This window comes from Mesocricetus auratus, unplaced genomic scaffold, assembly GCF_017639785.1.
Source record: "Mesocricetus auratus isolate SY011 unplaced genomic scaffold, BCM_Maur_2.0 Super-Scaffold_100010, whole genome shotgun sequence".
Classification (NCBI taxonomy): Eukaryota; Metazoa; Chordata; class Mammalia; order Rodentia; family Cricetidae; genus Mesocricetus; species Mesocricetus auratus.
The window spans coordinates 61,815,537-61,839,728 of record NW_024429194.1 but is presented as its reverse complement, the minus strand read 5'-3'; the positions used below and the strand labels follow the sequence as shown (position 1 = coordinate 61,839,728).

Sequence of the window (24,192 nt, the reverse complement as noted above, 5' to 3'; positions counted from 1 at the left end):
ATGTTGTTAAGCCTATAAACCAACTTACATTGTTTGGTAGTCAATAGATTTACCATCATGCTCACTTTTTCCTCTATTCTTCAGAGGAAAGGGATGAATCTTTGGGCTCAGGAAAAAGGACTGGAGAAAGAGAAGAGAAAGAGAAAGAACAGCTGTGGTTCCACTGAATGGGACATGCAATTTTTTCACCTACCAAAGACCTCTCACACCCCAAGTGATAGCAGAGCTTTCAAAGGCATCCATTTGTGCAACACACACAAAATATTTTTCCATCCTCACAACATTGGCTTTTCAAAAATAATGCTAGCTTTATACTAAGAATTTATCTTCACTTCTCTGTCCTGAAAGGCATTTAAAATTTTTCTTCAGATGAAATGGCAATTAAGTATACCTCTGTGAAACTGATGCACAGCGTGTGTGTGTATTTTGAAGGACAGAAGTAAATATTAGGTGTTTTGTTGAGTGTTCTCTTTTATTGCTTTCTGCCTTATTCTTTGAGACAGAGACTCTCACTGAATCTGGTGCTCACTATTTGGCTTTCCAACAAACTCCAGGAATCCACCCGTCTGCCTTGCTGGCACTAGTATTACAGAAATGTGTCCCCATGCCCAGTGCTGGAGATCCAGGCTCAAGTCCCCAGCCAATCTATTAAAAAATTGTTCCTCTGCCCCCAAATAAATCCATACCATTGTGGAGAATGTTATTGCAGAAGCAGCTCTCCAGCCTACTGGTACTGAAATGGACCGTTCCAGCTTCTCATAGTTCCAAAGCCTTGTACCCAGTAATGGCTACCTGGGCCTTCAATCATGCTATTGCAGGTCCCAGCCACATTCTTAGCAACTGAGAGTTTACTACATGTTGCTTCTTTTCTAAAGTCTGATGGGAAACAGTGGAGAAGTTAAAGCCCCATGAAAAGCTGTCTGGAAGACTGGATAAGCTGCAACAAAATGTCCTCAGACCCACTTGTTCCAGCTGCCACACTGGAATCTTGGAGCTGCTGGCTGTCTGCTAATGTCCTGTATGTTGAAATTGTTCTTGTCCACCTGAGTATTCTCTGTCATTCTCCAGACAGAGAGAGAACAATTGAGAAGGAAGACTCTGTGCCTTCTGACAGAAGGGCTCGGAAGGAGGTTAGAATTGAGACTTTATAACTTGATGAGACCTTCAGATCAAGCAGATGTCAGAGCATTCTCAACAAACATTCTGATGAGGAAAATGCACAATTTTACCAGTCTAGGACTAAAATTTGAATTCAAAAGTACTTACCCCAAAACTAGCAAAGCTACAGAGAATGTCACCTGACAGGCACACACTAAGTATGATGTAAGAAGCAGCACTAATAGACATTGATGGCCATTTGTTAATATGTTTATAGCTTCTAAAAGTTAGTTTTCCAGTGCTGGGGATTTAACTCAGCACCTCATGCATACCAGGTCAGTGCTATACCACTGAGCTGTATCTCCAGACTACAGTCTTAATTTTTCTGGTTTTTGTGTAGCTTTCCCCTCCAGATTAAAATTTTCCTCTTAAGGGGGTGGTATTCTCAGCCTCATAAAATCCACAAGAAACTTGCCCAGACTCACAAGACCTCTCTCCAAGTTTATGTAAAACAATGAAGAATGGCTGGGGCAAAGGAGAACTGCTTTATCGGTGTTGGGAAATTGCTGCCTGCAAGTTGTGTGGAGAACTCCCCAGATGTAACGTTCATGAGTCATTTGCTTGTGCAAGTGTGAGCTTTTGGTGACCATTCACACCAAAATGACACCTTATCCATGTCTCTGTAGTAACCTCAAGCTCATGGGTCATCAAGCTTGAGTCAAATAGCATCCCCTCTTTAGTCTGTCATGAATGTCCCCATCAGAGTTCATTGTTTCATGAGACCACAAGAAAAGTCATGCATCATATTCATTCCTGCCATGCAGTTCTGCAAACTTATGAGGTTTCTCTTCAGCGAATTCTCTAGCAAAAAAGAAAATTTCACCTCCTATATACATACTAGTTTACCAGTGTCATAGTCCCAATCCCAAGACACTCATACACACCTAATTTATACATAATACTGAATTCTATATATCACATACTGTTAAGGCTGCTATCAATAACTAGTAAGTAGGTTGTGATATAGTATTGTTGTATAGCCCAGAGTGGCCTCCAGCTCAAAATCTTTTTGCTTCTGCCTTCTAGGATGAGAATTGCAGGTGTCACAACCAGGGACCACATTACTTAAATGTCAGTCTTTCAAACATAGCCCAGGATGCCCTATGTGGAGCACATGCTGCAGATGGTCAGGAAAGCACAGCGGCATGCAGTGCTCTGCTGCGTTTTGTATTTAATCTTCACCATTTCACCAGATCCATCTTACCCTTAATTTAGGCAAAGATTATAGCAAAAGATGATGTTTCTCATGGGTAGTTAAAAAACAAAACAAAACAACATCAACAACAACAGAAAAAAAATTGAGTAGCTCTGTTCTCACATCTTGTTCATGTCACCTTTGGGGCAGTTATATGATACTCCTGTATCCTGGTTTTGCTTCCTAAAAGGTAGCAGCTGATTGCTCTGGTTTTACAAGAGACATACGTGCACATGACAATCTTATCCTTATTAAATATTATCCAGCAGCCTGTTACTAATGGAAATAGGACTTATTCATGCCACACATCTTTGCAAATGCCGCCTTTCTTCCCTCTTCCCTCCCCTATCCACTTCCTTTTTCCTCATTTTTAATCTTGGGATTTATTCCTATTGTTTTTTATCAATTTTGCAATTATAAGATAACAATCTAAAAGAAAAATTCTGATCCCAAGAAATCCTTTAAAATTACAATTTAAATATTATGATCTTATGTAGTTATAAGACATATTTTATTGTGATGCATTTATAATAGAAGTCACATCTGCAAAATATAAATCACATCATGATTAAATTCTGTATAGAATCGAGATATAATAGCAAAATGAGTGACACAGAGTGGTTGACTTTTGGTGTTAGAGTGTTCTGTAAATAAAGGATGTTAGACATTCAGCTGGCTACATAGAAATGAGTGATATGAAGAATGCCAGTACATAAGTACACCAGAAATAATGTCCTTTAAATCTCCTAGTCTCTGATAAGGCATCAGATGTCACTTTAAAACTGTAGAAAGGGATACTCAAGCAAAAAACTTGAAATTGAGTTTTAAGAAACCTGCTGCTTATTTTTCATATAAACAGTAATTTTCTAAGCACTCACGGAGTAGGCATTCATACCCTGGTTGGTGGGCACAACACAGTAGGGTAGAAAGTACTGCAGGCAGCCCATGACAGAAGGAACTTAGTTTCAGTAGTGACTTGTTTTGCAGCCCATGGCCTTCAGAGTCACTTCCTCTATGTGAAATGAAATGGTGGGGCCAAGGCTCATGGAAGCTGCAAGTCAATTTATTCCTCCACTGCATGTTCACTACTAAAAGTCCCTGGAGAGTTTGTTATCCTCTTTCCTTTACTGTTCAAGTTCTTGAGTGCTTTCCAATTCTGTCCTAAAGGTAATGAATCATGGTTGGGGCGAAAGTTAACATGGACTTTGCTGCCTTTCCCTCAGCACCAAGGGCAAACTCTTCTAACCTTACAGAATGAAAATCAAAGGGAATCAGCAAGAATCACGGCAGACACGAGAGCCAAGTTCCAGGAGTCACCGGGAGTGCTGTGGTTTGAAAAATGGCCTATAAGGTATTCCATGCACCTGCCTCTTAAACTTTAGTCCACGGAAATGCAAAGGGACCATGTTACATAGGAAAAATTATTTTCACCTCTGAAATTGTTTCTTTTTAATAATGAGTGTAGGCAACAACTAGACACTGCTGCTTTGTTATCATGTAAACTAATTTGTGTAGTTCGGATATATTCAAATGTCATTCACACTTGCTTCCCGATTTAGAAATCACAGTAGACTTTTGAATACTTTGTTAGACTTAACGCTGGCTCTTGTTATTTAATCAACACAAAGCACATGCATAATTATTTACATGTGAAGCTATCAACAGAAATTTGGTTTTCATAGCTATTTTAAGTTTACTTCTTGTATAGTCCTATAGGTTTTGTCTAATGCACGTAAAAGTGGGCCTCATAAGATTGTCAATGAGGCAATTAAGATTACCCTGTGAGGTATAGGGAAAGTCAGCTCAATCAGCAAGCACAGAACGCAGAAGTTGGTCACCGTTACTGGACATTGTAAGGAGAAAAAATGCAAACTATGTATGGTTCGATAACTGTTACGTCTGAAGGAGAAAAAAGGATCTTCCATGGAGGAAAGTAGGCTGATATTTTCAAGAATCCCAGATGCCAAGAGTAGGCCATGAAGACAGGGGGCCCCATTTCGGTCCCATGCTTTGTTTCAGGAACAGTGGGGACAGAAGAGCCCACAACCCTCTTCCTGTTGACTAAATGGCTGCCTCTCCCCACCCTGTCCATCCACCTCACCCCCAGAAAGCAGGGGACACAGAGCCTCCTGCGCTAATCTCAGGCCTCTGAGCCTGACTTTACAGGGCTGTGGTCCTCACGACTGAGCCAACATTCGCGTGGCGGGGATCCCGCGGCTCAGGCGGGCGGCCTGTGCCTCTCAAGGCTTCTCACAGACAGTGACAGCTGGAAGAAAGTCCGGGTGTGTTCGCACCCAGCACAGACCCTTTAAGAACCTGGCTCCCGCTCAGAGTCCAGCGCAGACTCCACCCCTGCTCTGCAGCCCGAGCAACTCCCCAATCTAGCGCCTTGTAGAGGCGCCGTTTGCTTACGTTGCGTCATTTTATTGGCTGGGCATCTGTGCCTACATGCGATTGGACACTGCCGACCTGGCACCGCCCCCTCCCCGCCTCAGGCCCGCGGCGGCCCGGTGTCCTCGCGCCGCCGGTCCTCGAGCTTCCTGGCCGTTTGCCTCTTCCTCCTTCGTCCTCCAGCTCGGGTCCATGGCCACCGCCGCGACTGAGGAGCCCTTCCCTTTCCACGGTCTTCTGCCGAAAAAAGAGACCGGGGCCGCCTCCTTCCTGTGCCGCTACCCGGAGTATGACGGGCGCGGGGTCCTCGTCGCCGTCCTGGACACCGGGGTCGATCCCGGGGCTCCGGGCATGCAGGTGAGGCGGCGCTGAGGGCCGCGGCCGGGAGGCCCGAGCTGAGACCAAACCGGGGACGGCCCGGACAGCTCCCGGCGACCGCAGGACCCCGCTCCCGCTCTGGTCCACACAAAAACGGCGCGATCGGCGTGGCTGCCCCGGATCGGGGCCGCGGGGAAGCCCTGCTGGTCATCCGGGCCCCACATCTCAGGGTCTTCGCCGGATCTCTCCCGGCGAGGATTTTACAGTTTTTAGCCCTGGGCGCGGGGAGGGGGAGGTGACACCGATGGGGCAGCAGCCACTTGTTAGGGACGTGGTGTAGTCATTGGTTTTGGCAAGACCAGCAAAACGGGGTTCCCAGACGACAGCCTGGTGCGCTTCCGGAATGGTTTCTTTTGATATTTTTGTATTTTTAAGTTATCTGCTGTGTATTTGTTTAGGGTCTTTTCAATCTCCCGGGTTCATCCTTTCACATAAAGCACAACTAACCTGTCAGGTGTGAACTTCTCAGGCCTTGTGAAAATACGCTTTTTAAATGCCTCAAAAAAAAAAAAAACGCTTTAGCTAGGGTTTCACCAAATGACTTCATTTTCCTTTATGCAAGTTAGAAGTCTTTAGGGCTGGGACCTTACTGAAAAGTGATTTTAAAAAAGCCTCTGGGTAAAGTGCATTCAGTTTTTAAACTGAACTAGCCTTTTACTAAAACCCACTTATAAATGCTTACCTGCCAGTGTTGAAGATCTTCCCCAACTAACTTATTGACTCCTCTTTGGTCCTCTGTCAGTGTATCTACCAGAGAGATGCATTAGATTACATAGATAATTTATTAAACCTGTCCCCACAAAAGAGGATGCTTAATCATTTCTTTATTCCTAGTCCTTGGGTTTCCTCCTGTCTTTAGTCCTTTCATTGTGCTGCCTGATAGTTGGGATAAATGACTGATAGTAAGATAATTGACTTGACATTAGGAATTAGTCAAGGGATAGGAAGGAAGCCTGTGACCACTCTATGGATCTCCTTGGGAGTCCTGATTCTGAGGGTTTGTTGCTTCTTTTCTTCTCTGGAGCACATATATGGTGTTCTGTCTGGGGGAGCCTCTGATTACAAGTTCAAGTAAGGAGTTCCCTCCTGGTGACTACAATTGTTATCTTATTAATAGTAATTGCTAAGGCTTAAAGCATGGTAACAACAATGCCACATGAGGGTTTATAACTGTGGAAATGCGGCCCATAACACAGCAGTGTGTGTTTACTTTTTATAGGATGTGTGGGATAACAGCTAGAGTGTTGCGCATTGGTTGTTTTGTTAGAGGTCAGACAGTTTTGGAGTAGTACTGCTCAGTGGGCATTTGTAGAAGTTCCAGATCTGCTTATCAAACGTATTTTGCTTCTATAAAGTAACAGTTTTTACCCTGTAAAATTTCTTAATAATTGAGAAGATCAATAAATATATGTGACTTTAAAGTGCTGAAGAAAAGTTTTAAATACTATTTTTTTTTTTTTTTTGGTTTTTCGAGACAGGGTTTCTCTGTGGCTTTGGAGGCTGTCCTGGAACTCGCTTTGTAGACCAGGCTGGTCTCGAACTCACAGAGATCCGCCTGCCTCTGCCTCCCGAGTGCTGGGATTAAAGGCGTGCGCCACCAACGCCCGGCTTTAAATACTATTTTTAAAGTCCTAAATAAGCAATAAATGTCTAATAGGAGGCATTTATGGTAGGTCTATAGTTATGAATTGTCTGAAGGAAAAATATGTTTAATATTTACATATTATATGAATATTCAGTCAATCAAATATTGAGACCAAATGAAAACATAAGACCATCAAGAATTAATGCTCAGATTATAAACATGATCAGGAATCTAGCACATGAATGACTTTACTATTTTCCTTACCTGAGGAATTTATCTTGTAGCTCCGGGTATAAGATAAGACAGAAATAGAAATAAAAAGCAAAGAATAGAAGAGGAGGCTGACCTGGCCATTTGGGATGCCAACTGATATCTAAGTACTAGAGACAAAACTAAGAACTTTGAGGGACAGAGCCATTTGTCGTCTCCTTCAATACCTTCCTTAGGCCAAGTCCTTTTTTTGTCACAGCTTCTGGTTGTATTCCAAGTAGAGGCAGTGCCAGGTGTGATGGCATACTCCTGTGTGCAGACAGATTGAGGAGAGTAATAGATGATTAAATATTCCCTTAACAAGCATTCAAGCACCTGGTAGGTGCCATCTCTTCCATTAAGTAATGAAGTCCTACAAACCGTGAGTGTCTCAAAGATATAGAGGTAGGATATCAGACAGACTGACTGAGATCATGGATGGGTTTCATGACAAGATAACCCTTGGTCTAGACCATATATACAAAAGCAATTATCAATTCCACTGAACTCACCGTTGATCCATGCTTCACTTTTCCAGACTTACTGTCCCTCAAAAGCAAACCTAGTATCACATATTTGCTCAAAACAAAGTCAGTTTGCTTTTGAATAAAACTACAAAGTTTTGAGTTCTAATACAGGCCTTTCACCTTGCAACTGTAACCCTTGGGTGTAGCCTGAGCACCACCCCTCACTCCATGCTTCTCTCTTGAGCACTGGATTTCCATCTTCTCTAGGTACCTAGCTGCTGCAGGTCCTAATACATGCCTTTGCATGTGGTGCCTTATCTTCCCTAAAGCTTCCTGTAGTTACCTGCAGACTCCTGCTTCACCCTTTGAAGGCATTTCTGATTTAATTCAGCCTTTTGCCAGGAATTTAGCTCTACTGTTAAGTCTGTGGCTTCAGAGATGAATGAGGTTGTCAGTCTGTGCTGACAGTGATTTCAGTTTTCCTCCCTTTGTTCTCTCAAGTTATCAATGTCCCTAATAGCGCTTCGAGTTTTTTCATTTTGTTACTTCCCCTTACATTGTTCCTGGTTAAAATTCTTGGAAAGCAGTGGTGGCGCACGCTTTTAATCCCAGCACTCGGGAGGCAGAGGCAGGCGGATCTCTGTGAGTTCGAGGCCAGGCTGGACCGACAGCCTCCAAAACAATACAGAGAAACCCTGTCTCGAAAAACCAAAAAAAAAAAAAAAATTCTTGGAAAGCATGTATCAAATTTATTTGATATGAAATCTACTAGTGATAATAAGCATTTTGTTGAAAAAGACAAGTATGGCCGGGCGTTGGTGGCGCACGCCTTTAATCCCAGCACTCGGGAGGCAGAGGCAGGCGGATCTCTGTGAGTTCAAGACCAGCCTGGACTACCAAGTGAGTTCCAGGACAGCCTCCAAAGCCACAGAGAAACCCTGTCTCGAAAAAACCAAAAAAAGAAAAAAAAAAAAAAAGACAAGTATGCATACTAGGTAGGGTATTATCCCCTGAGATGAAAACAGTTTGGAGTAAATGGATACAACTAATTCCATAAAAGTTTTTTTGTTTGGTTGGGGTATTTTGTTTGTTTGTTTTGAGGCAAAGTTTCTCTCAGTAATAGCCCTGGCTGTCCTGGAACTCACTCAGTAAACCGGCTGGTCTCAAACTCACAGAGATCTGCCTGCCTCTGCCTCTGCCTCTGGAGTGCTGGGATTAAAGATGTGTGCCTCTATCACATAGCTCATAAAAGTAATATGATAATTCACTAAAATATTAATAAGTAATCAAATATAACTGATAATTGTTAGTCTTAGTAACTGTCTTTTCCTTGAATTTAGTTTCCACAAGCTCAGCTTTGTGTTCTGGTATTTCATGTCACTTTCTTAATCTCTCACTGTCTTGCATTATTATCTCTACTTATCTGTTATCTTATCTGATGATAAGCTTTCTAAAAGCAGGGATCCTTGAAATTGATCATGCTTGTGGAATAGAAATTACTGAGTAGTAATCACATACTTAAATGTACATTTTCAATATTTCCCTTGGAATTTCTAGTAAATACATTTTTCTTTGTTTAGTGAACCATTGTTTTTGATGGTTAGCAAACTACCCCTCTTGTACAAATGCTTAATGAATGGTTTCTACCCATACCAGTTCCTGCTCCATAATAGATACAATGGAGAAATAAGTAACTTGTATTTCTGACATTTAGGGGAAACTGTAGGCATTTTCTCTTTATTTAGCTAGCATATTTCTGGGTATATAATTTAGCTGTCTCCCCCTAAACTTATTACTGTGCCTTTTCCCATAATTCCATTTCCTCACCCATGCACCTCTCTTCCTCTCAGATGGACAGCATGCTTCCACTATTAGCATTTATTTCCTTCTTATCCCAAACTGCTACTGCACGATTCTCATATGGCTTTGCCTTTATATTTTTTCCAACCCTAAGTTCTGTTGTCTCTTTGAAAATCTCTAATACCGTGAACAAGAAATTTAAATTTTCTACATGCATATTTTGTATGTATGCTTGAACCCCCCCCGTGTGTGTGTGTGTGTGTGTGAGAGAGAGAGAGACAGACAGACAGACAGAAAGATAGACAGACAGACAGAGACCTTCAGCACTTCGTGCTAGTAAAAGTTAGAGAAATAATACAGTAAATCCCAGTTGGTTTTTCTGCTCACATACTGATAATGAGGATTTACTTTACTAGTTTGATATGTTTTCATTGTTACTTTTTTCTAAATTGTCTTATTGAGCCTTCTGGTTGTCAGCATTCTTCTAGCATAAATATCTAAAAAAAAAAACTAACAAATTGCTATTCAAAAAAAATAGCTGAACATGACAGGCTCGCTGGAACTTCACACCACCACGCTTTATGTTTTTCAAGGCAACATGACAAAGTTTGATGCTAGATCCACCAGCTGTACCTTCTGAGTCCTGTCAAGAAAAAGTGTGCCTTGTTTCCTCTAAGATCACTTCTTCCTGGAGTATATATATAATATAAAACTTTGCATATGCTATAGAGGAAATACTTTGTGTTAGGGAAAAGATTCATGATGGTCAAATAGATTCAGTAGTAATAGTCATTAACCCTTGTCCTAAAGATTTATGAATTTTCAAGGTGGAAGAAAACATTCTTGACATTTGTTATTTTCTTCATTCTTTCTTTTTTCTTTTTTTTAGACTTTGTGTTTCCATGCCTTCCTGTTGGTGTGTGTATGTTTGTTTGAATGTATGTATAATTATATATGTGTATGTGTGTGTGTATGTAATATGTATGTATATATGTGTGACACAAATACAATTTTAACTAGTGTATATGTTCATTGTATAGAATGATAGGTTTTCTTGTGACATTTTTATACCTGTATATTTCAAAAGACAGTAAAGAATAAATGGGAAAATGAATTAGACCACTCTCGGAAGAAGGAGACAGGGTTTGTGTGGTGGCTCATGGGTAAAGGTGCCTACTGCCAATCCTTGCAACTTAGGTTGAATTGCCATTACCTCACATGGTGGAAAGAGAGAACCAACTCCTACAAGTTGTCCCCTATTTCTTCTCACACTCTGTGGCATGCTTGTACTCACACAGATACCTGTACTCACAAAATAAATACATTTTAATTTTAAAAATCTACAACTTTTCAGTAAATATATGAAAACAGTTTGGCATCCTTAGCCATCAGGGTAACATAAGTCAATGCTGTATTGAGATTCCAGCTTAAACAACTCAGAATTTCTATCATTAAGAAAGCAATAGATGCTGGTGAGGATGAGGTTGAGGACTGCAATAAGATCCTTAGAAATTCCTGGTTGAAATATATATTAGAACACCCACTATGGAAATCAATATTGAGGTTCTATAAGTGTACGTGTGTTCCTTAGGTATATATTGAACACAAAGACTCGCTTTTGCAAAACTAGCCCTGAAGAGCCTTGTCAATTACTCTTCCATAAAAATATACTACCACAGTTTCCTATAGCAGTAATATTGTGGCTCACATGAACATTTATGGCTACTAAAGAAGCATATCTTTCCAAAATTGGAGCTGATACTGAGTTTGGTTGTTCAGTAATAAAAAGAAAATGTTAATACCCAACAAGTTGTGTTTGTTGTTGGGTGTATATTTGCAAGTTGAATGGAGAAACCACTTGGTCCTATGGAGCTTGTACAAGAGAAACTGATGAGAGTCACCTCCTGTGTTGTTGAAAGTTGGATTATGTCCTGTAAAGTGAAAGGTGTGCAGTATGAAGTTGAGAGTGGTGAACACATGAAAGAGATCATTTAGGGAATGATAATAACTTTACTAGAAAACAAATGTATGATCAAATGCTGTTGTACAACTGAAGCAATACAGAATTCTAAAGAGGATTGTATGAAAACAGCCGAGGCAGAAATGGTGAGCATCCTACAGAAAGTAGTGCCACAGAGCTTTTTGTGTTTTGAATGCAGTATGAATCTGTGGAAGGAGAAAAATAATAAAACACAATTTGTCTTAATAGTACATTCATTGGAGCCAGCTGTGAAAGGAGCACCTTTAAGAACATGATTTATGTAGGGCTTCTTCAAGAATTTCACTGTAACTGACCTCTCTTTGCCCATGAAATTTTATACAACCCCAGGGATATAGGCAAATAAGTATGCAAATCAAGCATTTACTGACAAATCATAAAGAAGTTTATTTTAGGAGCTGGAAAGATGAGTCAGTGGTTAAACTGCTCCTGCAGAGGACTTGAGTTCATTTCCCACCCACATGGCAGCTGACAACAACCTTCAACTCCAGTTCTGAGGATCCTGAGGACCTATCATCCTCTTTGGCCTCTGAGCGCACCAGGCACAGGTGGTACGTACATACACACACACACACACACACACACACACACACACACACACACACACACACACACACAGATAATATGCAAATACATAGGAAAAAATAAAATCTTTAATTATTTAAAAAAATTTTGGTTACATATAGTGTTTATTAAATAAAGTCAAATGCATACTCAATGAGATAAATAAACTTGTTTAACACAATCCAATATAATGATAAACTAATGTGATATTTACATGCTTAGGAGTGGTGGGGGGAATATTAAAAGTTTTGATTTATGAGCCGGGCGGTGGTGGCGCACACCTTTAATCCCAGCACTTGGGAGGCAGAGGCAGGCGGATCACTGTGAGTTCGAGGCCGGGCTGGACCGACAGCCTCCAAAACAATACAGAGAAACCCTGTCTCGAAAAACCAAAAAAAAAAAAAAAAAAGTTTTGATTTCTGGAATTAACCTATTAGGTTACTGTAAGAGTAGAAATTCCATGCAGTAAAATTACTGTAGTCCATAGAATACAAAACGATCAAGTCAGCCTGGGGTGTTTCAAACAAGTGTTCAATGAATTTTGTAGAATGATGGCATGCACAGTGCAAATATGCATGTTGAATGTTCAAAACCAAGGCCACAGTGTTTATACAATGTAGCTGGCATAAGTGCTGCCACAAACTCTTTGGATTCATTACACATTTAGTTTTGAATTAAGTTTTGTTTGTTGCATATTCAGTAACCTTTTATTGTTGCCAGATTTTTGGTGAGATCACACAGCATTAAGTTAGAGGACCCTCATAAAAAGTGAGTTTTATCCTTTGCTTTATGAGTGAGTACATTCTGTGTTTGTCTCTTGGGGTCTGAGTATATCATCTTAAAACCTTCATCCAGCAATGTAGAGATCCACAGCTGAGTACCCAGAGTCCAGTCGGAGAGAGGAGGAGTGATATATTATGAAAAAGGGATCAAGACCGTGGTGGGAGAACACAGAAACAGCTGATTTGAGCTAGTGGGAGCTCACTGAATCATGACTGAACCTGCATAGGACTAAACTAGGCCCTCTGTGGGTGACAGTTATGTGGCTTGGGCAGCCTGTGGGGCCAGTGGCAGTGGGACCAGGATTTATCCCTAGTTCTTGAACTGGCTGTTTGGAGCCCGTTCTCTTTGGAGGGATACAGCCTAGATAGAGGGGGTAGGGCCTTGGTACTGCCTCAGAGTGACGTGCCACATACTATGTTGACTCACCATAAGAAGCCTTATCCTCTCTGAGGAGTGGATGGAGGTGGAAGGGGGGGCAGGGGGAGGGGAGGGAATGAGAATTGGAATTGGTATGTAAATTGGGAAAAGATTGTTTCAGTAAATAAATAGAGTGAGTCTCAACTAGCTTAAAAAGCTGATACGTACATTATGAAAGGAAGAGATCCTAGTGGTTTGGCAACTTGGCACAATGGTGATGAAAAGTAGAAAAAAATGGATTTTAATTCCATTAGAGGAAGTACTTCCTGGGTGTAAATTAGATAATTTGAGAAAGACTTCTGTTTCTGGATTGAGCAATTAGTGTATGATGATATCTAAAAAGATAACATTTGGAGAAAAAAGTTATCTTTGAACTTGGAATTTACTAATTTGAAGTACTGGTATGATAGTCACTAATAAAATACTACTGTTTTCTACCCAGCCCAAAGCTCACTTTCTTCAGATATTTGCTCAAATGTTTCTTTCTCAGCAAGGCCTTCCTTACCCAACCAAATTAAAATGGAAAAATCTGTATTTATTTCCTCCCTTCTGCTTAATTTCTTGGTATTGTGCATGTTTATTTATTGTCTACTTCCTCACTCTGCTGTTTATAACACAGGGGATTTTTGTGTACTGACAACTGCTATATCTAACACCCAGAAAGTTGTAAATATTAAAGAAAGTTATGAAACCACTTGAAGGGTTGTATATTGTTTCATGACTAATTTTTTTCATTGGTGTTTATTTGTTAGAATTTTGACTTAATTTTATTTTTAATAAAATGAAAATTTCATAGGCAACTATGTATGTATGTATGTATGTATGTATGTATGTATACACACATGGATTTACATTATTTTCTTTAAAGGCAAAAACTAACTCATTTTATTTGCCTTAATTTTTAGGTTACAACTGATGGAAAACCAAAAATCATTGATATCATTGATACCACAGGAAGTGGCGATGTGAATACTGCTACAGAAGTAGAACCAAAAGATGGTGAAATTATTGGTCTTTCTGGAAGAGTGCTTAAGGTTGAAATATTTCTCTTCTTATTGAATGGGTTCTTTTGGTTTGTTGGGTTCTCCCCCCCTTCCTTTTTGACAGTAGAGTAGTATTTACCTGTTATTTGTAAAGTGAATTATCCCAAAAGTCCTTGGTTTAAAATAAGGAGAAGGTGTTCCATTACTGTCTTCTAGGAACACAGGTTGTGATGTTGATGGATGCTTAAGATAAATATTGGATCCCCAGTTATTGGTTATCCTCCACAGATGCAATAAGCCCAGTCAAACCAAATTAACAAGACAAGGTTTTAATCTGAGCTAAGCATCTCTTGGGTGCTCTCATGATGAAGCAGAGACCATATGGCAGGTCTAGAGATCTCATCTTAAATACCCTGTAGGTATTTGAGCATCTAGGGGGAGCTGCCCCCTTGGTGGACTTTCTCAGGTGCTGGTTCTGAAATGGGAAAAATGGGGCTGGGTGGAGTTTCCCAACAGCTTATAGTTGTGAATTTCTCACTTATAAAGATGTAAATTGTTAAATATGGTTGTGGTTTCATTTAAAGACTTTGCTAGGAAGCATTGAGAAGTGGCTGTTCTATGGACATACCCATATTCCTATGGTTGTTTTCTTGTTTGTTATAGAGAATTTGACTGGAATTTTATTCATGCTTAGTTTGAAGTAGGCGTCTTATTTTTCCCATAAGGAAACCTAGTATGCCCATATCACCTACTAACATTCTGTTGGTCCCCCAGTAATTCTTAATGTCTTTCTTTTTATTTTGCAACCTTCAAAGTGTGTTAGCAAATTATGTCCAACCTGAGGTTCACAAGAGACATTTGAGCCAAGAACTATTGGGGAGTAGGGGAGACAGAATTGCTGGGTAGTGAACTTTGTGTTTGATAGTGTCCTGTTAGCACTTAAAGGTTGGGCTCACCTTTAAGTCTTATTCCTTAGTTCTATTTGTTCTGTGGTTTTCTAGTAGTTCTATTTTTGGTAACATAATGGAACACCGTGCTGTTTTCACTTTACCACATTTAAGTTAAACCTTTAAAAAAATTTCGTTTCAATTGAAAAATCTTTTAAAAAGTTAATACAGGCATACAGAAGAGTGTGATTAGATGTAGTATAGCCAGAGCAAATAGTGTGAGTATGAAGTTGGCAAGACTGAAATAACTCAGGAAGATACTTGGTTCATTAAGAAAAATGTCCTATTTGTTAGTCACCTCTCTTTAATGTTTCAGAAATGAACTGTAATTCCCAGTTAATGAGATTATGTACTACAGACATAGAGATTTTGAGTCCCAGGCAAAGTGGGTTTACATACATGACAATATCCTATCTTTAAAAAAAGAGACAAAGGTGATCTCAATGGTACCTGGAGAGATAGCTCAGTACATGAAGTATCTGCTGTGTGAACATGAAGACCTGAATTCAAATCTCTAACACTGAGATGTGGTAGCATTTGCCTATAACTTCAGCACTTGCAAGTGGAATCAGAGGATCCCTGGATCTCAGTGGCAAGCTATCTTAGCTTCAGATTAGTAAGAGACCCTGGCTCAGAAAACAAGATGGGAAGTAGTAGAGGAATTCTACATCAACCTTTGGCCTCTATGTGCTGCATATGTGCAACATGTGCATACATCCACACAGACATACATCACACTCAAAGCATCATTGTAATTACTATATGTATTTTGAACCATTTTAAATATTTCTTAAAATGGAATAAATGTAAAGCTTTGCTTCTCAAAGATATCACATATGGCTTCAAAGTGCAAATTACTTAATTTCATAAAATGACATTCCACAATTACCTAAGTTTATATAGCATGACTGGGCAAAGTTTACAAAGATACTTGTACAGTGGGCATTTGTGTTGCCTGGTAGTGGAATTTTGTTGCAAAATTTTGTCAGTTGTTTTTGTTACATGAAGACATTACAAGAATATGAAGAATCTTGCAATGGATGATAGCCAGTTGACTCTCAAATTATTAGTTAAAACACAGGCCTTTAATAATGATTTTCATATATCCAATTTTATGAAATTTTCACCCAGAAGTTTTCTATGTGGGAAATAATTGCTATGGAATGCGGAATGAGGTGGGGGAAAGACACTGTATAAATGAGACAAGTGAGGAATCTTTGGGTGTTTTTGTTGTTTTGTTTTGTTTTTGAGATAGGGTGTCTGTGTAACCCTGGCTTCCCTGTAGCTCATTATATAGACCATTCTAGCCTCAAACTCACCTAGATCCACCTGTCTCAGCCCCAGAGTGCTGGGATTAAAGGCATAAGCCCGCCAGATGTGAGTTGTTGGCAGTTCAGCCTTGTGTTTAGTCCATACCTAACAACTTTTTTTTCAGAATAGGATGAATCAGAATAGATTTTGATGTTTTAAGTTGGTTGATGCTCATTGCATTTTATTATGCATAAGAGTCATAAAGTAGCTATGCTCCCTAGCTTCACTGTGGGGAGAAGATAGACATGAGTGGGAGAGCAGCCTATCTATTGGAAAACTCAGCTTTTCTGACAAGTCAAGCTTTAAAATAACAGTCAATCTTAATCCTGGAGAAGTAGAATATGTCAGCCAGCAGAGTCATGAACCTTGAGCCATTCTCAAAGGGAAACTGCTTCTGTATATTGGCATTTGCCTGTTCATAATACCCCTCTGTGGTTAAATGGCCTGTGGCTGCTGATAGGTTGGTTGCTCTCAGTATGTCAGAGGCTAAGGTGCCAGGATATTTACCCATCCATGCACTAATGAAGGGCCTACATCCTCCAAAGACCTGGGTTCATTTTTTTCACTTTGTGGTTTTGAATTCTCCTTCCATGATTTTGGAGGAGAAGAGGGTAAATGACATACTCATTTACCTCATGAATATGTCACCCACATAAATATTATAAAAGCTTTTCTAATGCATGTGTGTTAGAACTCCAGTGCTGCCACCTCATTTTTGAGATAGCTCATTCTCCCTTCTCCTTGGATTGCTTGCTTGCTTTTCCTGAATCATCTTCTCTTTAACTGTGTTAGTTTTTGCTTCAAAGAAGAATAGAGAGATCCCATACATGTCCCCCTCACCACCCCAAAAAATAGTCATAAGGATAGGATTACGGGATTTTTTTTTCTTGCACACAAGACAAATAAATGTACCTCTCTCCATTAGTAGTGTAGCTTAGAGTCACAGTCACATTTATCTGGTTTAAATTCTTGTATCTTTTGAACTGAATTCCATGATGGAACAAGATTCCAATTTTTTAACCTTCCCATTTGTATAAGTAATTTCATTGTATCTTTCTAGATTAAAAGGTATTTTAAAGATGATGAGATAATTTGAGATAGCGTTCAGATCTTAAATGAAACTAGCATACATTATCTGTATGATGCTGTTGTAGAAGAATGAGATGTAGGAAATCTGAGTGTGGAGTAAGTTCTGAAAATTGCTTCTCCTCCCTGGTCCTTCATTGGCTCAAGTGTGATAAAGGAAAGATAAACTGTCAGCAGTGTTTAAGAACTCTTAAATAATCATAGTGGTTTAAGGAAGTAAAACATTTTCAAAGCATTTTATAAACTATAAAGCCAGAGTGACATTAAGTGACCGCTTAGAATATGAAAAGTATTTCTCATAAATATAAGCCTCTACCCAATGTGAGCCAGTAGAGTAGATGTGAAATAGTTTGACCTCACAGTGGTGTATTGTTAGCATTGGAAAATGGATGGACAATTTGTTTTACCTACAGATTCCTGGAAGCTGGACAAATCCTTCGGGAAAATATCATATTGGCATTAAAAATGGCTATGACTTCTATCCAAAGGCTCTCAAGGAAAGGATACAGGTAATGAGAAACCCAGTATTACTTGCTTGCATATGTATATACTTAGATTGAATTCCTCCTTGAAGAAAAAAGGACTTTTTGTTTTGTTTCATTTTTGTTTGTTTGTTTGTTTTTGCTTTTCTAAATTCTCATGAGGTCTTAAATCTTCTAGGGACTTGGACTGTGAAAGACTGTTCAAATTTATGTGTTTTACTTAAAGTGGGTCCATGGACTAGAAATTTTAAGGAAGATTAAAGCAAAACTAAACTAAAGCTCAGACTTTTGGGTTATTTTGGGTAGATGACATAAATTGAGCTTTAGACTATTTCAGGAACTTTCTTAATGTTATAGACAGACCTCTTTTTGTTTTTGTTTTTGTTTTCTTTTTGTGTTGACTAAGAAAATTTGGCTCATGTATCTTGTCTAGTCTTCTTGCTCTCAGATTGTCATCATATACCTTAATCAGATCTAAGGCTTTTGAAGTATGTATATAAGAAACACAAGTTAGGCTGCAGAGATAATTTAGCAGCTTAGCAGACTTATTGCCTTTGCATGGAACCCAGGTTCAGGTCTCAGCACCCACATCAGATGACTCTTAACTACCTGTAAATCTAGTTCCAGGGAATCTGATGCCTTCTTCTGGCTTCTTTGGGCACCAGCATGTACATAATTCACATAAATTCACACACATACATACATAAATATTTAAGGTAAAACATGTCTGTAGTTAGAAGAGCTAAGTGTGGTTAGGAATTTGCTTTAAAGAGTTGCTATCGAGTGGAACTTTCTGTGATGATACAAATGTTTGAAGTGTTTAATATCTGCTCTAATAAAGGGACTCCTATGGGTTACTGTATTGTGTGCATTGCCACTTCTGAACACTGCTGTGACAGTAGCTGCTGATGTGAGTTCAGTACTTGAGCTGTAAATCAAGGTATAGGTCTTGACAGTAATCCTGATGCATGTGTGGGTGCTGTCATCTAATCACAGTATATTCTTCTTCCCTCGAGATTCATGAGCCAGAACTTATTTTAATGCACACAGCTTTGATTGAACATCAGCACACAGATGTTGTGGCATTTGTAATTGGTGTATTATATTCAGTCAGCTTTTGTAAGGAAGTAAATTGACATGTGACTATAGGTCATATTGTGGACTCTTCTTAGATAGTCCAGTTTATTAGTTTACTGAAAGGATTCTTTTATCTAGAAGACATTTGTTAGGAGATACTATGTGATTGAAAAATGGACATAAAGGTTAAGACCAATTTCAGAAGCATGGAACCTGTCCAGTGAATGAGGATGGGGAATCCTGGACAGGAATGATTGAGGATTTCTCCCCTTCCCAGTGAAGCTACAGTCTTTCTTTAGTCATCACTCGGTACGTACCTATCTGCATCTTCCAACTATGTCCAGGAGTGAGTATTTCCTACTCTCTATGACAGGGTTCCTGATATGATAAACTGTATTTTAAAGAAGGGTGGGTATAAGTTGAGGAATAAACAATATAAAAATATTTTGTGTGACTTGATAAACTTGTTCGCCTAGCCAACTTCATTAATTGATCTACTACTTTGTTACCTTTACTAGAATGTTGGGTTTTTTTTTAAGATTTATTATGTGTACAGTGTTCTGTCTGCATGCCAGAAGAGGGCACCAGATATCATTACAGATGACTGTAACCACCATGTGGTTACTGAGAATTGAACTCAGGACCTCTGGAAGAGCAGTCAGTGCTCTTAACAACTCTGAGCCATCTCTGCAGCCCCAGAATGGTTTTATAAGCCTTTGTTTGAGCATTTTGTAGTATCTAAGCTACTGGCAAGGTGGGAACATAACCATGTAGGTTGATCTGACTACTATGTCTGCCTGATTGTGAGATGAATTTTTTTGTCTTTGCAGAAAGAACGGAAGGAAAAAATCTGGGATCCAGTTCACAGAGTTGCACTTGCAGAAGCTTGTAGAAAACAAGAAGAATTTGATCTTGCCAACAATGGCTCTTCCCAAGTTGGTGCTACTCACTTTTACTTGAAAGTTATATTATTCTGAAGAATTATATATTTCTAATATATAATTCTAAAAAATTATATATTTTTAATATATAATTTAGTTGTTCTTTTAAATTTCACTTTACGTTTCAACCACAGTTCTACCTCCCACCCCCCTATATCCCCCAACCGACTCCTAGTCCACTCCTCCTCATGGGTAAGGATTGTCATGAGGAGTCAACAAAATAGGTTGGGGCAGGTCCAAGCTCTCTTCCATGCATTAAGGGTGACCATGGCATCCCAATATAGGAAATGGGTTCCAACAAACTAGCTCATGTACCAATTTTATATCATGGTCCTACCAGGAGCCCCTCAGATAGTCCAAGCTTCACAACTGTCTCCCACATGTAGAGGGCTAGTTCGATCCCTTTTAGTCTCTACCACTGTCTGGGAGCTTGGTTCAGCTGTCTGTAGATTCTTCATCATGATCTTGGCCTCCCTTGCTTATATATTCCCTCGTCCCTCTCTTCGACTGGATTCCCAGACCTAGTCCTGGTTCTTCATTGTGGATCTCTGCATCTGATTCCATCAGTTGCTGGATGAAGGCTCTATGATGATAGTTGGGGTATTTACCAATCTGATTACAGAGGAAGGCCACTATTGCTAGGAGTCTTAGCTTGGGTCATCCTTGTGGTTTCTCCCTAATTCCATAGTGGCTCTCTCTATAAAGATATCTCCCCTATTGCTCTTCTACTGCATCCCTCGCCCCCCATCCCATTCCTTCATGTTCTCATCACCCTTCCCCTCTCTTTACCAGCTCTTTACCACCCCTTCAAGGCCCCTGTTTACCCAGTAGGTCTCATCTAATTTCTCTTCCCAGGGTGTTTTATGTGTCCCTATTAGGGTCCTCCTTGTTACCTAGCTTCTCTGGAACTGTGGATTGTAGTCTGGTTATCCTTTGCTTTATATCTAATATCCTCTTATGAATGAATATATACCATATTTGTCTTTCTGAGTCTGGGTTACCACACTCAGGATTTTTTTTTCTAGTTCCATCCATTTGCCTGCAAATTTCATGTCATTGTTTTTTATAGCTGAGTAGTACTCCATTGTATAAATATAACCACATTTTCTTTATCCATTCTTTGGTTGATGGGCACTCTCAAGGAGGACCCAGAGTTAGTCTGTAACTCTAGATCCAGTTTCAGTGCATTCTGGCGTCTACAGGCATCAAGTGCAGATACACAACATGCATACAAAACACTTAATACATAAATCAAAATAAATCTTTTTTTGGTTTGTTTTTGTTTTTGAGGCAGGATTTCTCTGTGTAACTTGGCTGTGCTGGAACTTGTTTTACAGACCAGGCTGGCCTCAACCTCACAGAGATCTGACACCTCTGCCTCAGGAGTGCTGGGATTAAAGGCACGGAATAAATCTTTTTTACAAAAGAAAAATTCATTTAAAACATTGTTGGGTATAGCTTTTTGTAAATTATAATGATTATGCTAGTTTATATTCCCACCAGAGACATACAAGTGTACCCTTAAATTAAAAAAAAATATTATTCTTATTTTATGTGTAGAGTGTTTGTTTATACCATGTATACATGGTTTTCTCAGAGGGCAGAAGAGCACAGTGGATTATTTGGAATTCAAGTTAACTCAGTTATGAGCCACTAAGGTACTGGGAAGAAAAACTTAAGTCCTCTGCAAGAGTAGCAAACTGCTCTTAACTACTGAGCCCTCACCTTAATTTTTTAATCAGTTCATAAGTGAAAATAATGTCTTTGTGGGTTTTCTGTTTTTATGCATTTTCTTTAAAAAGAAAAATCCAAAGTATGGTTATTCATCAACAGTGTTATAATTTAGATTTACAAAGAAAATGCAAGCAAGTTTTTCAGTGTTTTCAACTTTCTTGTACACTCTGAGGTTCAGGGACAATAAGTCAGTATTCTAAGGTTATTCTCATACTTTTCAAAATTATATTTTTAACAGTTGTAGCCATTGTCATCCTATAGTTTGAATGACAGTTCTTGTTTTAAAGAATAAAATACAGTTAATTTTAATAATTCTTATAAAGAACTATATCCTGTGGAAATATTCAGTGAAAACATAATTTAAAATTCAGGTCTCCCAGAAAGGTCACAGCTTCTCATGGAATGATTACCTTAACGTTGAAAATTTTTTACTCCTTGAGAATGTATTCAAAAACTTCCATGAAATTTATCACATGAACTCATTAGCAGTAAGCATTTTGTCTTGGTTCATTTTGAAAATAATATGCTAATTGCAGCAACTTTGGACAACCCAGACATCTTAATAAGTAACAAATGAAAAGCTTTCATTTTGCCATCCCAGGAAAAAGTCACAATTCAGTGTTTATCCTTTTTAGTTGTTCTTTTACTATGAATATATACCATTTAATCATAACTGGACTTGTAGACTGAGGATATACTCAGTGGTAGAACACTTGCCTTACGTACTCCAAGCCCTAGACTCAGTCTCCAAAACTGCAAAAACATTTTGTTTTTTATTATTTTTCCAAAGTGAAATGATTTTTTTTCTACTTGTTCAGCACCGTCTTTGGTTATATGTTACTACAACTTTCAGGTGCATAAAAAATATTCTAATATTAATCTGTTTTCTGATTAATAGGCCAATAAACTAATCAAAGAAGAGCTGCAAAGTCAAGTGGAATTACTTAATTCTTTTGAGAAAAAGTATAGTGATCCAGGCCCTGTGTATGACTGCTTGGTGTGGCATGATGGTGAGACCTGGAGGTAATCTCAAGTACTTTATAGATCTTCTTCATTAAAAATGGTTTTATCTACTGTGAAGAACTGTAAGCCCTCAAAGTAGTACAAAATTCTGTTTTATATAACCATGTCCCTTAACAACATTATGTAAGAACCAAATTAGCTTTTGGTAGTTATAGACAAGCCTTTTAAACTTAGTTTACATTAAACAGTATATTTAAAATCTTACTTAGTTAACCACATTTTGGCAGATTGATATGTGGAAAAAATGTTCCTTGTTAAAACTAGACAGTTTGCAGAGTAACCACAAATATTGTGATAGAACATTGACTAAAAACATGTTGAAGGTAAAAGAAGAAAATTTGGGCAGAGATATTTTAAATAGAGATAGAATACCTAAATTAACTTGATAACATAAGACAGTAATTAAGTGTTCAGTCCTGAGTTAGGCATAATAGTAAATATGTGCAGTCTCAGTATCTGGTAGGCTAAGACAGAAGGATTGCCACAAGTCCAAGGCCAGCATAGGCTGCATAGTGACTGTAAAGGTATTTGGGACTGTGTAGTAAAACTGTCTCAAAATACACACACATACACAAACAAACACACATACACAGAGATTTGATCTTTATATAACATTTGGGACTTTTTAATTAAATTGATTTAAACAGACTAATAATGTGTTTAAAATACATACCTTTTAAAATTTAACAGTAATAAAATGGGTAAACAGCAGGTAGAAGAGAACTATAAAATTAGATGGAAATTTTGTTTTGTTATAAGAAGTATGTTTTCCTAAAGCTTTGTGTGACTAAAGTTTGAAGTTTGTAGTCGTGTGGTATCAGGAAGCTGAAGAGGCTGCTGGTTCACAGCGTCAGCACTAAAAAGCAGCAGGAAGTGAGGGTGTCCTTTGTGTTTGAACCATCCAGAACCTGCCTACACTCCAACCCAAGGTTCGGTTTTAGTTTGTCACCTGCCCTGATGATTTTCTAAACCGTCTGTGGCCATCAGTGTCTGTGTGCATGGTTTTAGCACTGGCTTCTGGGAGACTTCTGACCTAAACCTTACTGCTTACTCTGAAACAAAGGAATCTAGTCATTGGATTTGAGTGCTGGGAGAAGCAAGCAGTGAGAAGATGACTGAGAAACTGTTGTGTGACCTTTGGAACGAGGCGTAGAAGGGTAAATTTTAATACCTGCTTCTCCTTCCCAACAGAGCCTGTGTTGATTCGAATGAAAATGGAGACTTGAGTAAATCTACTGTACTGAGAAACTACAAAGAAGCCCAAGAATATGGCTCTTTTGGCACAGCTGAGATGTTGAATTATTCTGTTAATATTTATGATGATGGAAACCTACTCTCCATTGTGACCAGTGGAGGTATCTGGTTTATCAGATTTGCTAGTGAGAGATAGTCATTCAGTGGCTGAATGACAAATTCCTGCAGGTCAGGGTGAGGCGCTAGTGAGTTCATTATAGAAATTCCTATTGAACGACCAAGCCTAGAAAATTTGTGGTTTGACTTTCTTCTCTTTTAAAGTAGTAACTGTGTAGAGATAGTTCATAAATAAAAGCAAAATCTTAGTTAACATCAGAAAATCCATTAGTAAATATGCAGTGATTACTTACAAATATTAACTCTTGAGA

General features: G+C 39.0%; 1 protein-coding gene across 3 annotated transcripts in view; it reads left to right on the top strand.

The window, feature by feature from the left end:
* The first annotated feature begins 4,837 nt into the window (after positions 1-4,837).
* Positions 4,838-24,192, top strand: part of Tpp2 (tripeptidyl peptidase 2) — a 65,652-nt gene continuing 46,297 nt past the window's right edge. Inside the window, exons 1-6 of one of the 3 annotated variants that reach the window (XM_040753692.1) lie at positions 4,838-5,101; positions 13,892-14,020; positions 17,727-17,822; positions 19,703-19,807; positions 22,446-22,570; positions 23,762-23,925. In XM_040753692.1, coding sequence (XP_040609626.1) covers positions 4,937-5,101; positions 13,892-14,020; positions 17,727-17,822; positions 19,703-19,807; positions 22,446-22,570; positions 23,762-23,925 — 784 coding nt within the window. In that variant the 5' untranslated portion in view covers positions 4,838-4,936. The remainder of the gene's footprint in view (positions 5,102-13,891; positions 14,021-17,726; positions 17,823-19,702; positions 19,808-22,445; positions 22,571-23,761; positions 23,926-24,192) is intronic. The other 2 variants (XM_040753690.1, XM_040753691.1) reach the window with 2 other exon arrangements.